This window comes from Bos taurus, chromosome 9 (genome assembly GCF_002263795.3).
Source record: "Bos taurus isolate L1 Dominette 01449 registration number 42190680 breed Hereford chromosome 9, ARS-UCD2.0, whole genome shotgun sequence".
Lineage (NCBI taxonomy): Eukaryota > Metazoa > Chordata > Mammalia > Artiodactyla > Bovidae > Bos > Bos taurus.
The window spans coordinates 91780749-91800442 of NC_037336.1; the positions used below are offsets into that span (position 1 = coordinate 91780749).

A 19694-nucleotide genomic window follows, 5' to 3' on the forward strand; every position below is an offset into this window, starting at 1 on the left:
GCAGAGACATTACTTTGCCAGCAAAGGTCCATCTAGTCAAGGCTATGGTTTTTCCAGTGGTCATGTATGGATGTGAGAGTTGGACTGTGAAGAAAGCTGAGCATGGAAGAATTGATGCTTTTGAACTGTGGTGTTGGAGAAGACTCTTGAGAGTCCCTTGGACTGCAAGGAGATCCAACCAGTCCATTCTAAAGGAGATCAGTTCTGGTTGTTCTTTGGAAGGACTGATGCTGAAGCTGAAACTCCAATACTTCGGCCACCTCATGTGATGAGTTGATTCATTGGAAAAGACACTGATGCTGGGAGGGATTGGGAGCAGGAGGAAAAGGGGACGACAGAGGATGAGATGGCTGGATGGCATCACCGACTTAATGGACATGAGTTTGGGCGAACTCCGGGAGTTGGTGATGGACAGGGAGGCCTGGCATGCTGCAGTTCATGGGGTCGCAAGGAGTCAGACATGACTGAGCAACTGAACTGATACACCGTTAGCTAATGCTGGGCTCATCTTTTTGAATTCAAGTTCTATGAAGTTTAAATAATGTCTTTAGACAAATTCTCATTTTAATCAAGACAGCAAATTCTATATAATTAAATGACAATAAGTATCTTGGTAATTTGCTTATAAAATGTTGATGTTTAGCTAATTTGATATAAGCCTAATATAGTCTTTACCCCATCATATATGGTAAATGTCCTTAATGTAAAATTTTATGAAGCAAAAGCATTTGCTTGAACATTTTTGTTTTAAAAAGATATGAAGCTAGTTGTAGTGTTGGTATTTATATAACTCCAGGATGTCTGGCTGTAGGGGAGCGATCACACCATCGTGGTTGTTTGGGTCAGTAAGACTTTTTTGTACAGTTTTTCTGTGTAATTCTTGCCACCTCTGCTTAATATCTGTTTCTGTTAGGTCCATACCCTTTCTGACCTTTATTGTGCCCGTCTTTGCATGAAATGTTCCCTTGGCATTTATAATTTCCTTGAAGAAATATCTACTTTTTCCCATTCTATTGTTTTCCTCTATTTCTTTGCATTGTTCACTTAAGGCTTTAAAAAAAATTTTTTTGTAATTGGAGGATAATTACAATATTGTGATGGTTTTTGCCATACGTTGACATGAATCAGCCATAGGTGCAAATGTGTCCCCTGCCTTGAATCTCTTCGCACCTCCCTCCCCACCTCATCCCTCTGAGTTGTCCCAGAGCACAGGCTTTGAGTGCCCTGCTTCATGCACTGAGCTTGCACTGGTCATCTATTTTATATATGGTAATATACATGTTTCAGTGCTAGTCTCTCAAATCTTTCTTATTTCTCCTTGCTGTTCTTTGGAACTCTGCATTCAGAAGGGTATATATTTTCTTTTCTCCTTTGCTTTTCACTTCTCTTCTTTTCAAAGCTATTTGTAAGGCCTCCTCAGACAATCATTTTACCATTTTGCATTTCTTCTTCTTGGGGATGGTTTTGATCACTGCCTCCTGTGCAGTATTAGGAAATGTACAATGTAAAGTCAGTGGGCCTTAGGAAGCATTACTACAAACAAAGCTAGTGGAGGCGATGGAATTACAGCTGAGTTATTTCAAATCCTAAAAGATGATGCTGTTAAAGACTTGCGCTCAATATGCCAGCAAATTTGGAAATTCAGCAATGGCCACAAGACTGGAAAAGAACAGTTTTCATTCCAATTCCAAAGAAGGACAATGCCAAAGAATATTCAAACTACCACACAATTGCATTATTTCACATGCTAGAAAGGTCATGCTTAAAATTCTCCAAGCCAGGCTTCAACGGTACATGAACCGAGAACTTCCGTACATAAAAACTGGATTTAGAAAAGGCAGAGGAACCGGAGATCAAATTGCCAACATCTGTGGGATCATAGGAAAAGCAAGGGGAATTTCAGGAGAACATCTGCTTCATTGACTGCCCGAAGAGCCTTTGACTATGTGGATCACAACAGACTCTGGAAAACTCTTTAAAGAGATGGGAATACCAGAGCACCTTACCTGCCTCTTGAGAAACCTGTATGCATGACAAGAAGCAACAGTTAGAATGGACATGGAACAATGAACTGGTTCCAAATTGGGAAAGGGGTACGTCAAGACTGTATATTGTCACCCTGCTTATTTAACTTAAATGCAGAGTACATCATGCGAAATGCAAAACTGGAGGAAGCACAAGCTGGAAACAAGATTGCCGGGAGAAATATCAATAACCTGAGACATGCCCGTGATACCATCCTTATGGCAGAAAGTGAGGAGGAACTAAAGAGCCTCTTGATGAAGGTGAAAGAGAAGAGTGAAAAAACTGGCTTAAAACTCAACATTCAAATACTTAAATCACGGCAACTGGCCCCATCACTGCATGGCAAATAGATGAGGAAACAGTGGAAACAATGACAGACTTTATTTTCTTGGGCTCCAAAATCACTGCAGATGGTGACTGCAGCCATGAAATTAAAAGACACTTGCTCCTTGGAAGAAAAGCTCTGACAAAGGTACACAACATATTATAAAGCTGACAAAGGTCAGTATAGTCAAAGCTATGGTTTTTCTAGTAGTCATATATGGATGTGAGAGTTGGACAATAAAGAAGGCTGAGCGCTTCTTTCAGAAGAATTGATGCTTTTGAACTGTGGTTTTGGAGAAGACTCTTGAGAGTCCCTTTGGACTGCAAGGAGATCAAACCAGTCAATCCTAAAGGAAACCAACCCTGAGCATTCACTGGGAGTACTGATGCTGTAGCTGAAGTTTCAATACTTGGCCGCTTGATGCAAAGAGCTGATTCATTGGAAAAGACCCTGATGCTGGGAAAGATTGAGGGCAGTAGGAGAAAGAGGGTGACAAAGGATGAGATGGTTGGATGACATCACTGACTCAATGGACATGAGTTTGAGCAAATGCTGGCAGATAGTGATGGACAAGGAAGCCTGGCGTGCTGCAGTTTATTGCAAAGAGTTGGGCATGAACTGAGCGACTGAACAACGAATTTACATAACTGAATGCAGTTGATATTGTGTGTGCTAATTTGCTTCAGTTGTGTCCTACTCTTTGCAACCCTATGGACTGTAGCCTGCTAGGCTCCTCTGTCTATGGGATTCTCCAGGGAAGAATACTGGAGTGGGTTGCCATGCCCTTCTCCAGGGAATCTTTCTGACCCAGGGATCGAACTGAGCCTTGTGTGTCTCCTGCCTTGGCAGGCAGGTTCTTTACCACTAGTACTGCCTGGGCTGAGAGCTGATGTACTTGGTATAAATGTTTAAATGGCCTATTCTTTAATGTTTAGTATTCCACTATAAAATCTAGAAGATAAAAATTGGAAAAAGAAATTATTCCTAGTTCCTCTACCCAGACACAACCATGTTTAATATTAGCTCTATTTCTTCCTAATATTTTTTCTATGCACATTTAAAAAATAGTTATAAACTTGATTTTGGTGGCTTTGCCAACTCTGATTTCTGCATCTTCAGAAATGTGTAAGTAAAGTAAAGTAAAAAGTTGCTCAGTCGTATCCGACTTTTTGTGACCCCTTGGACTATAGCCTACCAGGCTCCTCCATCCATGGGATTCTCCAGGCAAGGATACTGGAGTGGGTTGCCATTTCCTTCTCCAGGGGAGAAGTTATTGCTGCTGCTAAGTCACTTCGGTAGTGTCCGACTCTGTGCGACCCCATAGACAGCAGCCCACCAGGCTCCCCCATCCCTGGGATTCTCCAGGCGAGAACACTGTAGTGGGTTGCCATTTCCTTCTCCAATGCATGAAAGTGAAAGTGAAGTTGCTCAGTCATGTCCGACTCTTAGCGACCCCATGGACTGCAGCCTACTAGGCTCCTCCATCCATGGGATTTTCCAGGCAAGAGTACTGGAGTGGGGTGCCATTGCCTTCTCCAACATCAAGAAGATCTAGGATGACCTGAACAATATGTATCATAGAAAAGTAATATATATAACCATATGGGAAGGAAAAAAAAGCAAGTTTAATCTAAGTTAAAACTTTAGATGTAGTAGAGTCGTAAATAATACACATTGTGATAGGAAGATCTTGTCAAATGTTATAGAACTTAAATTTTTAAATACTGAGAAAGTAACTGCCAAACGAATATTGCAGAGCCACTTCATTAGTCTTTTTTTCTCCTGCTGTCTATCAGATATTCGATTCCAGTGGCAGCCATGGATTTTCCGGAACTCAGCTACCTCAAAGCTCCAATAACTCCAGTGAGGTAAGCGAGGTTGCAGACAGCAGCCGTCTTATTTTCCTTGGATGACAGAAATGCTAAGTTAAATGGGGCATGCTTAATCTTTATCTGAACCTGTTGAAAATAATCTTTACCTGAACCTGTTGAAAATAAATTTGGAGCTCAAATGGTGCCGAGTAGGTAAAAGGTGTTTTCAGAATGCCAGTTATTTTTGAAGGTGTCTTAAACTAATGATAACTCCATCTTCAAAGTGGTATCAGTCAGGTCAGTTGCTCAGTCGTGTCAATTCTTTCAGCCCCCTGGACTGCAACATGCCAGGCTTCCCTGTCCGTCACCATCTCCCGGAGCTTACTCAAACTCACGTCCATTGATTGAGTTGGTGATGCCATCCAACCATCTCATCCTTTGTCATCCGCTTCTCCTCCCACCTTCAATCTTTCCCAGCATCAGGGTCTTTTCAAATGAGTCATTTCTTTGCATCAAATGGCCAAAGTATTGGTGTTTCAGCTTCAGCATCAGTCCTTCCCATGAATATAGCTAGATTGAAGTGGTATATAGCTAGACTGAAGTCAAAATAGCAACTTTTATTTATCCCTGTTCCTCGGGTAGTACTTACTGTCATCAGTATTCCTCGGGTAGTACTTACTGTCATCAGAGTTTAGTGGATCTCTGCGTTTTCCTCTCAGAGTGTCAGGGGTCTTCACACACACAGTGCTTCACACTGTGAATCAGCAGCCTTTGGTGCCTTCAGTAGAGCTGAGCACAGGGGCTCCGTCTAGTCCCCAGGACAGTTTCTGACTAAGCAAAGCCCAGAACCATTGCTGGATGGAATTCTGAGGTGGGTGAAGGTGGTCTGGGTGAGCTCACGCCTCTTCTTTGTGTCTTTTTCAAATCCACACCTTCCAATTAAAGCTGTCTTTTGTGTTACTATTTCTCTTATCTCCTTCCTCACTAAATCATTGTATCTTGGGGTTTTATGTCCAATAACCCTCTAAACTATTTGTTGAGGCTCCAACCTGATTTTAAGGGCTTAGACACAATTTAATGTGTTTTTACAGAAGTAGGCAATATTACATAACAAATTAATTGGGGTAATTCAGTGAATTGGCGATAGTTTGAAAGACCTGAGGAATGGCGGAGTGTTTAAGACCCTGTGATGGGTCTGGAGGGAGGTAAATGAGGAAATTTCTGGTGATCTTAAAATATACTCCATAGACAGCCACCTCTTCCGCCTCCATGGGAAGTGGACCCAACTGTGGGTAGTGAGCAGGGGCTCAGTTCCATGGTTATTGTTGAACCACCCCTCATAGTTAAGCCCTGCCCATGGTGTCCTGAGATGGGGTAGAGAACCTCTGCTCAAAACCCTGCCCTCACCTCCCATACTCACAGCACAGGGGCTGCCAGAGGGCAGGTCAAGTGAGCTAGGGTGGCTATTCCAGGAGGCCAGGTCATGGGCACTGCTCCTGGCTGGTCTTCTTTTGCTGCATGTGTGCTAAGTGGCTTCAGTCATGTCTGACTTTTTGTGACCCTATGGACTGTAGCCCGCCAGGATCCTCTGTCCATGGGATTCTCCAGGCAAGAATAATACTGGAGTGGGTTGCCATGCCCTCTTCCGGGGGATCTTCCTGACCCAGGGATCAAACCTGCAATCTCTCATGTCTTCTGCGTTGGCAGATGGGTTCTTTTCCACTAGCGCCACCTGATTTGACTAAGTGGAACTCTGAGGAAGCCACATCCAAACCTTCCTCTTTATAGATCATACCATCAAAATGGTAGACTTTTCATAATAAATGATTTCCATTCTCTGCCCTGTTATTTCTATATACACTCAGAGCTTTTTTCAAAATCCAGATCAAATTACACAGTCGACGAGACATTTTACTTGATTAAAAAAATTGTTTGCGAGAAGTTGGACCCGACTTAGCGACTGAACAGCAACAGCATCAAATTATATCATTATTATTTGCTTGCTTCTTATTCTCTTTTACTGTTAGTCATCCCACCAAGTACACATGTCATATCTCCCAGGCAAGTTTATGACTAGGACCTTTGATTATGTGTTGGGCTTCCCTGGTAGCTCAGCTGGTAAAGAATCCCCCTGTAACGCAGGAGACCTAGGTTCAATCCCTGGGTTGAGAAGGTCCGCTGGAGAAGGAAAAGGCTACCCACTCCAGTATTCTTGGGCTTCCCTGGTGGCTCAGCTGGTAAAGAATCTACCTGCAATGCGGGAGACCTGGGTTCGATCCCTGAGTCGGGAAGATCCACTGGAGAAGGGAAAGGCTACCCACTCCAGTATTCCGGCCTGGAGAATTGCAAAGAGTGAGACACAACTGAGCTGCTTTCACTTTCACTTTTGACTATGTGTATATTCTTAACCCATGACCCACTGCTAAGGATATAGTATTGCTTAGTAAATTTGCTTATTACTTGTCTGTATTAGATGTAGCCCTTTAATGGTTGAGAAGAACTGTTTGATCTGCAATAAAAGCCACATGGTTTTAAGGTTATATCTCTTCCAGCATTGTGATAATTTAAATTTCCTACTTTGAGAGTTTAGAAATTGTATCATCAAAACACTTTCTATTAACAGAACTTACGTTGAACACTGAAAATAAATTTTGGTAGTCATTAATGATTAGAATTAAGCTTAGTCTTATTTAAATTGGGTTCAAGTGACCAAATCATCTTCTTGTGATTTAATTAACAAGCCCCATTGGTGCTATAACCAGTGAGAGGAAAGTATTATTGCATTTGCTATTATTTTTTTTTAAAGCATGTATATTTAAACATTTATCCCTATTTGTTTTAACTAAACATTGCTTCTGGATAGCAACAGTGAAGAAATTCCTTTGACATAGAGGGCTATTTTAATGGCGTGTCAATTATTTCTGTCCTGTAGTACTCAGATAACTAGGTTTAAATTGAGTAGCAGACAGAATGAAGGGTATTTGATTTTTTTTTTAATATCTCTGGGACTTAAGATTCTGCCTGTAGCTGGTTGAATAATTAATATTTCATTCCACTCGTTTTTTTTTCCTGCTAACCATTCTTGGAGAATATTTATAACTTGCACAAACCATCTATTTGTGAATAGTGTGTTATGTCCACCAGTGTAACACAGAAAGGCAGTCATTCCTGAGTGCTGGGAGGGAGGAGGGTCACGGGTATTTAAAAATATTCCATTCTAATCGGTGCATCGTGTAACAGTCCAACTGTGAGTCACCCTAATTTGAAATCTGTTAATGTTGGAATCCAGCCAGTCTTATTTGAGCGGTTTTTTTAAAGGACACTTTGGCCCGCCAAAAAAAGTGAAAGCTTTTCATAGGGTACTTCTTGGTGAGTAATAATACGTCTCAGTCAGAGTTTGAAGGGATGTGTTTGTTATGGAGATAGTGACAACAAATCCCCCGCTGAGGCTCTGGAAGGGAGCTACCCCAGAAGCATCATTGCAGATACCCTGGCGCCCTGGGCCTTGGCTCTCACTCCTGGAAAATTGGCCTGGGGTGTCCCAACTTTCTGTGGCAGTGAGTGAATGAAGCATTGTCACACTAGTCCTGAGCTCCAAACTGGGGGGGGAAAATGCTAATTTTTTTTTTTTTTTTAATGGAAACTATGAATGAAACCGCTTACTCTTGACCATCACTCTGGTCTGTTTAAATAGAACGTTTAGTCTGGAGCCATACACAACTGTCGTACGTGCACAGATGGATGGTACATAGATAGGTCTTTGTTTCCCTTTCATATCAACTGATGTTTGGGCATCCACCCAAGAAGGGAATGAACACCTCCTCCTCTGTGACATGTTGCTGCTGTTAAGACAGCCAAGAGCACGAACGTCTTTTGTGCTCTTCCCTCATCTCACTTGCTAATAGACCTTCCTTTTATCAGCAACTGTGGTGTGGGCCCGTTTTGTGATGGCCAGATTGTGATTTTGCCACTCACTTCCCTTCAGAGATCCAAGTAGTAATTACGAGCCATTTGATCCAAAAGCATCTGCTGTGAGAGCCCTCGGAGTTTCAATTTTCTCTCCTTGAGGCACACTGAGCAGAAGTAATTTGACATGTGCTTCCAAGGCCATTAATGTGATGGTAATAAGAAATGCTTCTGTAGAAGCTGCCCTACCTGGAGGGCGGAAGTGATTTGCACACCTTAACGGAAGTGGCCATGGCTGCAGTTCAGTGATGTTACCCTTTGGTGGATGGCCACTCAGCACCGGGCCACATGGTGGTCTGGGCACCAGTAGTCACCACGGTTCCCTTGGGTTTTGGAGCAAGGGGTGATTCTCATTCGGTTTTTTATAGTGGCCACTGTTGAATTACAGTGGTCAAGCCTTTATTTAGTCGTGTCTGACTCTTTGCGACCCCATGGACTGCAGCTTAGCCTGCCAGGCCTCTCTGTCCCTCACCATCTCCCAAAGTTTGCCCAAGTTCATGTCCGTTGCATCAGTGACGCCATCCAGCCATTTCATCCTCTATCGCCCTCTTCTCCTCCTGCCTTCAATATTTCCCAGCATCAGGGACTTCTCCAGTGAGTCAGCTCTTCTCATCAGGTGGCCAAAGTATTGGAGCTTCAGCATCAGTCCTTCCAATGAGTGTTCAGAGTTGATTTCCCTTAAGATTGACTGGTTTGATCTCCTTGCTGTCCAAGGGACTTTCAGGAGTCTTCTCCAGCACCACAGTTCAAAGGCATCAATTCTTTGGTACTCTGTCTTCTTTACCATCCAATTCTCACAACCATACATGACCACTGGGAAGTCCATAGCCTTGACCTTTGTCAGCAGAATCATGTCTCTGCTTTTCAGCACACTGTCGAGGTTTGTCATAGCTTTCATGTCTAGAAGCAGTCTTCTGATTTCAGGGCTGCAGTCACCATCCACGGTGATTTGACTTGACTTGATTTGCTGGCCAAGCCTAGTATGGTGTAATTCCATAATCCACACCGAACTTCAAAAGTGATCTTCTACATTGTTGATGGCCCTTTACAGTTTATGTAGTCCCTTCAAATGCCCTTTCTCATGCCAGTCTCCTGATTTCTCTGTGGGGCTGGTGTGCTTCAGCCCCTTGTAAATGTGAGGAAATTGAAGCCCAGAGACATGAGCTAACCAGCCCTGACAAGGCTGGGATTTGACCCAGATTATCTGTTTATTGTATTTTTGCTTGTTTGTCTGTCTCCTCTGAGAACTGGAAACCTTGAACTGGTTGACTGGAAGCTAATTTTGTGGGGAGGGAGGGATGGAGCGGGTGAAGGGGTATATGATAGTCTTGACAGGGGTAGCCAGCCAAGGACTTCTGGGTGGGGGTTTAAAAGATTAACGTAGCATCTTTAAGGATAAGCAGAGAAAAGGGTTTTCCAGACACGTCAAGTTGCTGGGCTTGTTTTCATGATTCTCTATTCCTTTTATGAAAAAGAAGGTAAGAGAATATCTTATCTGACTCACTGAAAATGAAGCGTGTGATTTCAGTGTAGATAACAGTGACCCTTAAAAGGATCAATCCAGTTTTTTTTTTCCCCATGTAGGCAAGTCTTCCAACAGCCTAGGAGATGTATAAGCACCAAGTAGTCTTTTCTTTCTCTACTTCTAATGAATCACTTCTGCATCCTTGGCATTCTTTTTGAATAGCCATATTTCACCTTTCTTTAATTTCTTAAACTTCTAGGCTGTGTGTATGTTACACATAGGAAAAAAACTACACGTAAATTTTCACTCTAGGATCTCTTGAGAGAATCTGAACCTCCCCTAGCCTTGGTGTTGATAGACCTCGATCATTCAGTTGACTTTAGGTCAGCAGTGTAGACTCAGGGAATGTTTCCTCAGAGCACATGTAGGCACAAAACCTTGTTTAATTGAATAGAATGTGAATGTTTCTTTGGTCCTTCGTCGTATCTTCTCATTTGCCTGCATAGTTTTCTCTAGCCTAGAATTTCTCCATAGTAATCCTCTTTTAGTTTTTCTTCTTGAAACTCTAGAGAGGCTTAAGAACTTAACACTGTGGAAACAGATTCTACATAAGACAATGAAAATGGGCAGCTCTTACCCTACAAGCCCATACGTGACTGAATTTCTCATTGCATCCAGTTCAACACCCATGGATTAGGTATGTTCTTGGTGCAGGATACACTGTGTGAAAGGCTAAAGGATACACCATGTGAAGGGCTGAAGGATATACACTGTGTGAAGGGCTGAAGGACACACTGTGTGAAGGGCTGAAGGATACAGACTGTGTGAAGGGCTGAAGGGTATACACTGTGTGAAGGGCTGAAGGACACACTGTGAGGAGGCCTGAAGGATACACTGTGTGAAGGGCTGAAGGATACAGACTGTGTGAAGGGCTGAAGGATACACTGTGAGGAGGCCTGAAGGATACACTCTGTGAAGGGCTGAAGGATACACTGTGTGAAGGGCTGAAGGATACACTCTGTGAAGGGCTGAAGGATACACTCTGAAGGGCTGAAGGATACACTGTGTGAAGGGCTGAAGGACACACTGTGAGGAGGCCTGAAGGATACACTGTGTGAAGGGCTGAAGGATACAGACTGTGTGAAGGGCTGAAGGATACACTGTGTGAAGGGCTGAAGGATACACACTGTGTGAAGGGCTGAAGGATACACTGTGTGAAGGGCTGAAGGATACAGACTGTGTGAAGGGCTGAAGGATACACTGTGAGGAGGCCTGAAGGATACACTGTGTGAAGGGCTGAAGGATACAGACTGTGTGAAGGGCTGAAGGATACACTGTGTGAAGGGCTGAAGGATACACACTGTGTGAAGGGCTGAAGGATACACTGTGTGAAGGGCTGAAGGATACAGACTGTGAAGGGCTGAAGGATACACTGTGAGGAGGCCTGAAGAATACACTGTTTGAAGGGCTGAAGGATACACTGTGTGAAGGGCTGAAGGATACAGACTGTGTGAAGGGCTGAGGGATACACTGTGAGGAGGGCTGAGGGATACAGACTGTGTGAAGGGCTGAAGGATACAGACTGTGTGAAGGGCTGAAGGATACACTGTGAGGAGGCCTGAAGGATACAGACTGTGTGGAGGGCTGAAGGATACACTGTGAAGGGCTGAAGGATACACTGTGAGGAGGCCTGAAGGATACAGACTGTGTGGAGGGCTGAAGGATACACTGTGTGAAGGGCTGAAGGATACACTGTGAGGAGGCCTGAAGGATACAGACTGTGTGAAGGGCTGAAGGATACACTGTGAGGAGGCCTGAAGGATACACTGTGTGAAGGGCTGAAGGATACACTGTGTGAAGGGCTGAAGGATACACTGTGAGGAGGCCTGAAGGATACACTGTGTGAAGGGCTGAAGGATACACTGTGTGAAGGGCTGAGGATACACTGTGTGAAGGGCTGAAGGATACAGACTGTGAGGAGGCCTGAAGGATACACTGTGAGGAGGGCTGAAGGATACACTGTGTGAAGGGCTGAAGGATACACTGTGTGAAGGGCTGAAGGATACACTGTGAGGAGGCCTGAAGGATACAGACTGTGTGAAGGGCTGAAGGACACACTGTGTGAAGGGCTGAAGGATACACTGTGTGAAGGGTTGAAGGATACACTGTGTGAAGGGCTGAAGGATACAGACTGTGTGAAAGGCTGAAGGAAACACTGTGTGAAGGGCTGAAGGATACACTGTGAGGAGGCCTGAAGGATACACTGTGAGGAGGCCTGAAGGATACACTGTGTGAAGGGCTGAAGGACACACTGTGTGAAGGCCTGAAGGAGACACTGTGTGAAGGGCTGAAGGATACACTGTGTGAAGGGCTGAAGGATACAGACTGTGTGAAGGGCTGAAGGACACACTGTGTGAAGGGCTGAAAGATACACTGTGTGAAGGGTTGAAGGATACACTGTGTGAAGGGCTGAAGGATACAGACTGTGTGAAAGGCTGAAGGAAACACTGTGTGAAGGGCTGAAGGATACACTGTGAGGAGGCCTGAAGGATACACTGTGAGGAGGCCTGAAGGATACACTGTGTGAAGGGCTGAAGGACACACTGTGTGAAGGCCTGAAGGACACACTGTGTGAAGGGCTGAAGGAGACTGAGAATGAGAAAGACAGCATCTCTGCTGTTATTCATTCATCTCAGCACCTGGGGGACCTAAGAAACAGCCTGGAAATGCCTATCAAGCTGGCTGGACTTCACTGCAGGGACATCAGAGTGTAGACACATCTAACTGAGTGGAATTGGTATTGGGGGAGGGCATGGGAGACTTCCTAAGAAAGAGGGTAGCACTTGAAATAAGGTTGAAGAATATATGTGAATTCAGGACAGGAGCTCTGGGGAGGGTAAAGCAGGCGAAAGAAGTGGAGGTCACCCGGGTCTGGAGGCAGGAGAGTGCTCATGTGGGGAGTTGGGGGAGCCGGAACATGGTGTGCCTCGTGGAGTAACCAAAAGGAATCAGACAGCTGGCCCTTGTCCCTTTTGTGAGAGGTGACTAACTGCCAGGCTGATGTTCCTATAGAGCAGTGGTGGGAGCCCAGGCTCACACTGGGGTCCAGGGTTCAAATTCCCACAGTATGTCAGTCGTAGCTCTATGTGGGAGCTGGGGCAAGTTTCTAGAATTTTCTGAGCCCCCCTCTTTTCACTGTTAGAGAGTTGGGACAGCGCCTGCCTCAGAGGGCTGTGAGTGGTGAGTGAACTGGCGAGGAGTTGTGAGGTCTCTCTGGATGAGGGGAGGGTAGTTGTGGATTTGCGTTCCCGTGTCCCTCCCTCGCTTGTCATCCTCCATCAGGTTTTCCCGGCTCTGCTCTGAAAGTACAGCCCTGAATTGCTGTGCAGCAGCAGTCAGCATGGGCTCACGTCCCCTGGTCCTGGCTCCTTGTGGTTTCTTACTCCACAGTGACCTCTGCCGGGGTTTTGGTTTGATTCTGAGCATGCATTGTTGGAGAGGCGGGGCCTGTGCCTTTGAGCCCGTACCTGCTCGTTGCTGATGCCCCTGGTTGAAATTCCTGCTTAGGTGGACGGAAGTGCCTGAGGCTTAACCTCAGAAGAAAATGGGACCCACGTGAGATGTGACCCTGCAGGGGACACAGGGGTCCGTGCTGCTTGCCTGAGTCCTTGGCTCTGGGCATCTGCTTCTCTCTCTCTCTTGCTCGCTGTCTTTTTCTTTGGCAAGTGTGTTCATGTGCATTCTGGGCTGTGACCATCTTTTCAGGAAAATATACAGGAAGTGACAGAGCCAGAAATGTCACTTCAAAGATGAGTACCACATTTAAAAAGACAGCACAGGAAAATTGATTCTTCCCTTTGCCTAAATCTGTTTTTGTTTTTTTTTAATTACTGTACATATTCTAGTATTTTAATCCTATGGTGTAGGGGAATCTTGGAGAAGGGCATGGCAACCCACTTCAGTATTCTTACCTGGAGAATCCCATGGACAGAGGAGCCTGGTGGGCTGTAGTCCATGGGGTTGTGAAGAGTCGGACACGACTGAAGCGACTTAGTACATAGGGGAATCTTGTGTGTGTATGTGCGTGTGTTTTAAATGCATGAAATTCAAAGTAAAAAACCTGTCATTGACAACTCTCATGTATGATAGGTGGGGTATACGTGATGTATTGATGATGAATCTGTGTGTAACATTTTCTGGTGTGTGAGGTGTTTTCACATATATGATTTCTTTTCACAAAATTTGTATTATTGATTGGTGAACTTAAACAATTGTGTTGTATTAATAACATCCCTGTTTACAAAATAGGAGGTGAGGTTGAACACAGGAAATGCCCTGCTCTACTGCTTCTTAAGTGGTGTGACTTGAACCTCAGTCTTTTGATTTCAAATCCTCAAGTCTTGTCTTTACTACCAGACTAATATGAGAGCCTAACCAGAAGGGAACATTTCTGAGTTGCTTAATATTTAATGTTAACTATTTTTATTTATGAATCATAGAAGAACATATTAGCATGAGGTCATGGAGTTACTGTGAGGGTGAAGTTTAGGAAACAAAGCTTCCTTGGGAAAACCTTCTGAAACATGGTATGTTTGGGGATGATTTCTGAATGAGTGTCTAGCTGAAGATGGAAAAACACTTAGTCCAGGATTAGGGGGTAATTTTTAAAAACAAGTAGAAAGAAGAGAAACATGCTTGGATTAAGTGCAGTTCATGGTTAGTATGCAGGCAGGCGTCAGAGGCCATGGCCGAGTGTATCTGAAATTCACTGGGATCGTGGCTTAGACATAGACTTCATGGAGTTCCTGATCATCTGGACAATTCTAGAGCAGTAAGAGTGGGTACTGAGCAGCCCTTCTTTGACTGCATTGTGCTAACTTGGGCTAAGAGGCAAAGTGGCTAGAACACAGGAGGAGGAGTTGATGGACTCCAGTCAGCCTCCCAAGGCGTCAGTTGCGTGTGGGTTAAACAAATGAGGAAACTCCAGGCTTGTCTGCCCCAGAGGGTCATGAGAAGCCCTAGATGTGAGGAGCGCAAAAGTGCTAACTCTAAACTCAGGGGCATTTTCCCACGGCCTCCCTCATTTGCTCGTCAAGCCCACCCTTTCTTTTGGGACCTCAAAACAGGTGGATGACCTGCTACACTTATACGGGTCAGCAGTGGATGGCGTTCCCCGAGACGGCACGTGGGAGAGCCAGGTTGACGTTCACTTTCCGGATCGTCAAGTCGTGACTGTGATGGTCAAGCCGGAAACCAGGGTAGAAGATGTTCTGACTCTGGCCTGCAAGGTAGTGGATTTTGCTGTAGAAATACACTTCTGAATGGGATAATCATTAATGTTGCCCTCCTTTGCCTGCTTAATTTGGGTGGTGTTGAAGACCTCACTTTCTACAGGAAGGAACAAATTTGTTAATTAACATATTCATTATAGCATTCTCTTTCTCCATGTTTTAGAGGAATAAGTTGAGTCATGGCCCAATGCCTTCATGAAGAACTTCAGCTATTTTACTGAAATTCTGTATATACACCTTTGTATCTGGGATAATTATGAAGTCTCTTTTGTTATTTAAGGTACTTATAGATGGTATTCTGTGAGAAAGTGGCATGAACTTTGCGGTGGTTTGATTTGATGCTAGTTTTATCAAGTTTCTCCGGATTAAATGAGTCACTCAATACCACTCACAGTTGCTTCATGGAGATTGTTATGAGATGGTGTTTCATTCATTATTCAAACTGGGTTTTATTTCTGAGAAGAAAGTTTATGATATATTTTCAAGAGAGCCCTCTGAGATCCATGAAACCGACTCAGCAGCATCAGATAATATGCTTTCAGACCACCAGATGGCGCAGTAGAGCTGAAATATTTTTAAGTTTTCAGAGAAAATGCAAACATATGAAATGGTTAAAAAACTGTCGAGTTTGGTAGCTCTTTACCACAAATGCTTATTAGATAATCTTTCATTTTAGTCCTCCTTTTTCACTTTGACTTACGCCCTAGGATTCCAGATATTTGTATATGCAGCTTATACTGTTAATGAATTTAATTTTCTTTTGCTCCATTATGTCAGGTGATTATTCAGGCAGTCAATAATATTATTCAGTAACAATAATATCAAGTTGGTAAATATTCTGATAGAGGAGGTCAGATGTAGTGGGTGAGTTAGATCCAGTTAGAACATAGGCTTGAGATAATTTCTCATTGTTGAAAATGTGTCTGAGACAGAATGTGTGGGTGTATATATATATTTATGTGTCTGTATATATATTTATATATACCTTTTCCTTGTGAAAAATGGTTGGAACAGGAAATCGTAATTCTGAAGTCTGCAGAGTATGAGATGGTTGACATTTCACAAATTAGTAACAGGAAACAATTTAAATTTAGGTACCTGTCTATTAAAAGAGAGCAGTTCTGACCACCATCACTGCTTCAAAATACATCTCTTGCTTTTAGTGATAAGTGGTATCATTTAGAGAAAATCTTCTTAAAAATAATTTCCCTTTTTTCTTTTTTGCACACTGAAACTTGAGCTCTTGTATATACTTAAACTCAGCATATTATAGAAGATATTTTTAAAAGAAATTTCCACTTTTATTTTTAGTGAACAATGGTGCATTTAGAAAGAACATTTAACATCTGAATAGCTGTCTTTTTCTCCCTAGATGAGGCAGTTGGAACCCAGCCATTATGGCCTACAACTTCGGAAGTTAGTGGACGAGAACGTTGAGTACTGTATTCCTGCACCCTACGAATATATGCAGGACCAGGTGAGTGTTCTTCGGCTTTGGTAAGGGACCGATCCATGGGCCAAGGAAACCCATCCATGGCCCCTTAATTTAAAAAAATAGTGTCATTCGGGGGAAAAAATTCTGTTTAAATTGTCATTTAGCTTGGAAACAATCAAAATAAATTTGCAAGATACTGTGACTTCAGATCCTCTGATTTTGCGGGTCTTCCCTTTTGTAGGTTTATGATGAGATAGAAGTCTTTCCACTAAGCGTGTATGATGTGCAGCTGACAAAGACCGGGGGTGTGTCTGACTTCGGTAAGGAGGAGGAACGTACTCAGCAGAGAACCGTCTGGTCCATCCTTGCCTGGTTTGCCCCAGTATCTTTGGACCTAATATTCTTTTCTTCCCATTTTCAGAAACTATGACAAGAGATTCTGAGCTTCCTTTCTCTTCCCTCATGCCTATTAATTTATATTAGCAGACTAAAAATATATGTATTATTATTGGGGGGAAATGCCAAAACACTTAAGAGGAACGAATGTAAAAACCGAAGGGAAACTTGAAGTGATGGTGATAACAACCACGCAATGAGTTTATTGTGTGCTGGGCACAGTTCTTAGCTGATTAACGTATGATTCATGTAACAGTTCTTTCATCTCCGCCTCTTTGCTCTTAGCGCTTCACCTGCCTGAACTGGCCCCCATTTTTCCCCTCCCTTACTCCCTTCTTTCTGAGTGTATAAATCCAACTTGTCCTTCAAAGGCTGACTAAAGGTCTCACTTCCTTGAAGAAACCTTACCCATTGCTTTACCTTCAGTTTAATAATTAAGGGTCAGTATTATCCATATCACTTCATAATATTTAATTCTTGCATTTCTGTTCATCTGTGTTTAAACTTGGCTCTTTATAAACTGTGCTCGTGTCTTAAAGTTCCTTCCTGTCTCTTGCTTTGTCTTGTTCCAGAGAAACTTGATAATTAGATGATGGTGCTTGTGGTTTAGTCTTGTATCGGACTCTTGTGATCCCATGGACTGTAGCCTGCCAGTTAATGATCAGTAGATATCTCCATAGAAAGACTATTTCTTGTTAGATATATTGATATAATTATTTCCCTTAAAATGACACAACCTGATCGTAATATGTTAAAAATTTCCTTTTTATGATTTGTTGGGGTTTTTTGGTAAAATGATGTTCCTTGTTTCTAAATTTTATGGCATCTGTCTGGCCCCAGATGTTATGTTGGTTTTCCTCTCAAGGCCTCTGAGCATTTTGTCTATGTTTCTGTTGGTCTCGCTCTATTCTCCAAGGTCTCCTTTGGTCAGTCTTCTTTGCATTTGAATGACTGATGGGAGATACTTGGAAAAATACCCTTTGGTGACCATAATCTCCCAGGCTCTGTGTGAGGCACAGAAGAAATAAGGGACATGCCTTTCTTCCTGCTGTCAAAGACCTCCCAGGATTATGGGACCAAGACATGAAAATGTGTATTCCCACCGTGGAATCACAGATGAGGGCACTTTTGGAGGATGGAGGGAGACACATTCAGAGAAGGGCCATCTCACCTGGGTGTCCCATGCAATCCTATTTAGGGCAAGAAGTATCCACTCAAGTATTTTTCCACCTGCTCAAAGTGCCTAGCTCCATACAGAGTTGTTTCTTAACAAATATTATATTGAAGTGAACTTAATTTATTTTAATAAGACTTTTTTGATCTCAATTAAAAAAAAAAAATTAAATTGTGGCAAAATACACATAATATAGGGCTTCCCTGGTGGCTCACATGATAAAGAATCTGCCTGCAATGCGGGAGATCCAGGTTTGATCCCTGGGTTGGGAAGATCCCCTGGGGAAAGGGAATGGGTGGCTACTCATTCACTTCATGGCAAATGAGGAAACAGTGGAAACTGTGACAGACTTTGTTTTGGGGAGCTCCAAAATCACTGCAGATGGGGACTGCAGCCATGAAATTAAAAGACACGTGCTCCTTGGAAGAAAAGGTATGACAAACCTAGAGAGCATATTAAAAAGCAGAGACATCACTTCACTGACAAAAGTCCATCTAGTCAAAGCTAAGGTTTTTCCTGTAGTCATGTATAGATGTGAGAGTTGGACCCTAAAGAAGGCTGAGCACCGAAGAGTTGATGCTTTCTATCCATGGTGCTGGAGAAGACTCTTGAGAGTTCTTTGGACAGCAAGGAGATCAAACCAATCAATCCTAAAGGAAATCAGTCCTGAATATTCATTGAAAGTGCTGATGCTGAAGCTCCAATACTTTGACCACTTGATGCAAAGTCTACTCATTGCAAAAGACCCTGCTGCTGGGAAAGATTGAAGGCAGGAGGAGAAGGGGTGACAGAGGATGAGATGGTTGGATGGCATCACTGAGTTTGAACAAACTCCGGCAGATGGTGAAGGACAGGGAAGCCTGGCATGCTGGAGTCCGTGGAGTTGCAGAGTTGGACATGACTTAGTGACTGAAAATCAACACCACGTATCATAATTTCCCTTCATAGCAGTTAAGACAGGTTAAAATGACAACTCAGCGCCATTAAATACATTCATACTGTTGTGCAACCATTAACATCACCTAGTTCCAGAAATGTTTTTATCTTGCAAAACCGGGACTCTTGTAAAACAGTAACTTCCCATTCTCTCCTCTTCCACAGCCTCTGGCAACCACTCTTTTATTTTCTGTCTCTTTAAATCTGACTGCTCTAGTACCTCAGAGAAGTGGAATCCTGTAGTCCTTTGTCTACTGGGGCTGACTTTTTCATGTAGCATAAAGTCCTAAACCTTTAGATCTGATACACTCTCCCCCTTTTCTGCCCTTCCTAGATATCTGTGCTTTCAAAATAGCTGTCGTTTAGCCTTTCTACATACCCTGCTTATGTATAATGTCGGGAATATGTAGATGGTCAAGGAAATACTTAGTGTCAGGAACTTAGTCTTGTTTCCTCCTTTTATTTTTCTTCCTAGGGTTTGCAGTGACTGCTCAGGTGGACGAGCACCAGCATCTCAGCCGCATCTTTATAAGTGACGTCCTCCCTGACGGCCTGGCGTATGGGGAAGGTCCGTGTGGCAGGCGGTATCTCTCTTCTCTCTTAATTCTGTGCAGTGCAGTCTGGCTAGTGAAATTTGCTCATGATTTTGTCAGAAAACAGTTTCTCCTAGAATTTTAAAGAAAGTGATTTTGAATGCCAAGGCATATGTACACACACACACACACACACACACACACACGTATATGGGTATACAGTGAGAGAGTTTGTGCGTGTGGTTTTGAAAGAGACAGTATATATACAGAGTACCTGTGCACGTGTCCAGGTAGATGGAGAAAGAGACGGTGAGGGCCAGCCAGGCAGGCAGACACA

General features: G+C 43.3%; 1 protein-coding gene across 4 annotated transcripts in view; it reads left to right on the forward strand.

The window, feature by feature from the left end:
• TIAM2 (TIAM Rac1 associated GEF 2) overlaps nt 1-19694 on the forward strand; it is a 236767-nt gene that overhangs the window by 145822 nt on the left and 71251 nt on the right. For 3 of the 4 annotated variants that reach the window (XM_015472916.3, XM_024997095.2, XM_024997096.2), the window contains 5 exons: nt 4147-4218; nt 14719-14880; nt 16256-16360; nt 16560-16638; nt 19300-19392. In XM_015472916.3, the coding sequence (XP_015328402.2) occupies nt 4147-4218; nt 14719-14880; nt 16256-16360; nt 16560-16638; nt 19300-19392 (511 nt within the window). The remainder of the gene's footprint in view (nt 1-4146; nt 4219-14718; nt 14881-16255; nt 16361-16559; nt 16639-19299; nt 19393-19694) is intronic. The other variant, XM_059889963.1, reaches the window with a different exon arrangement.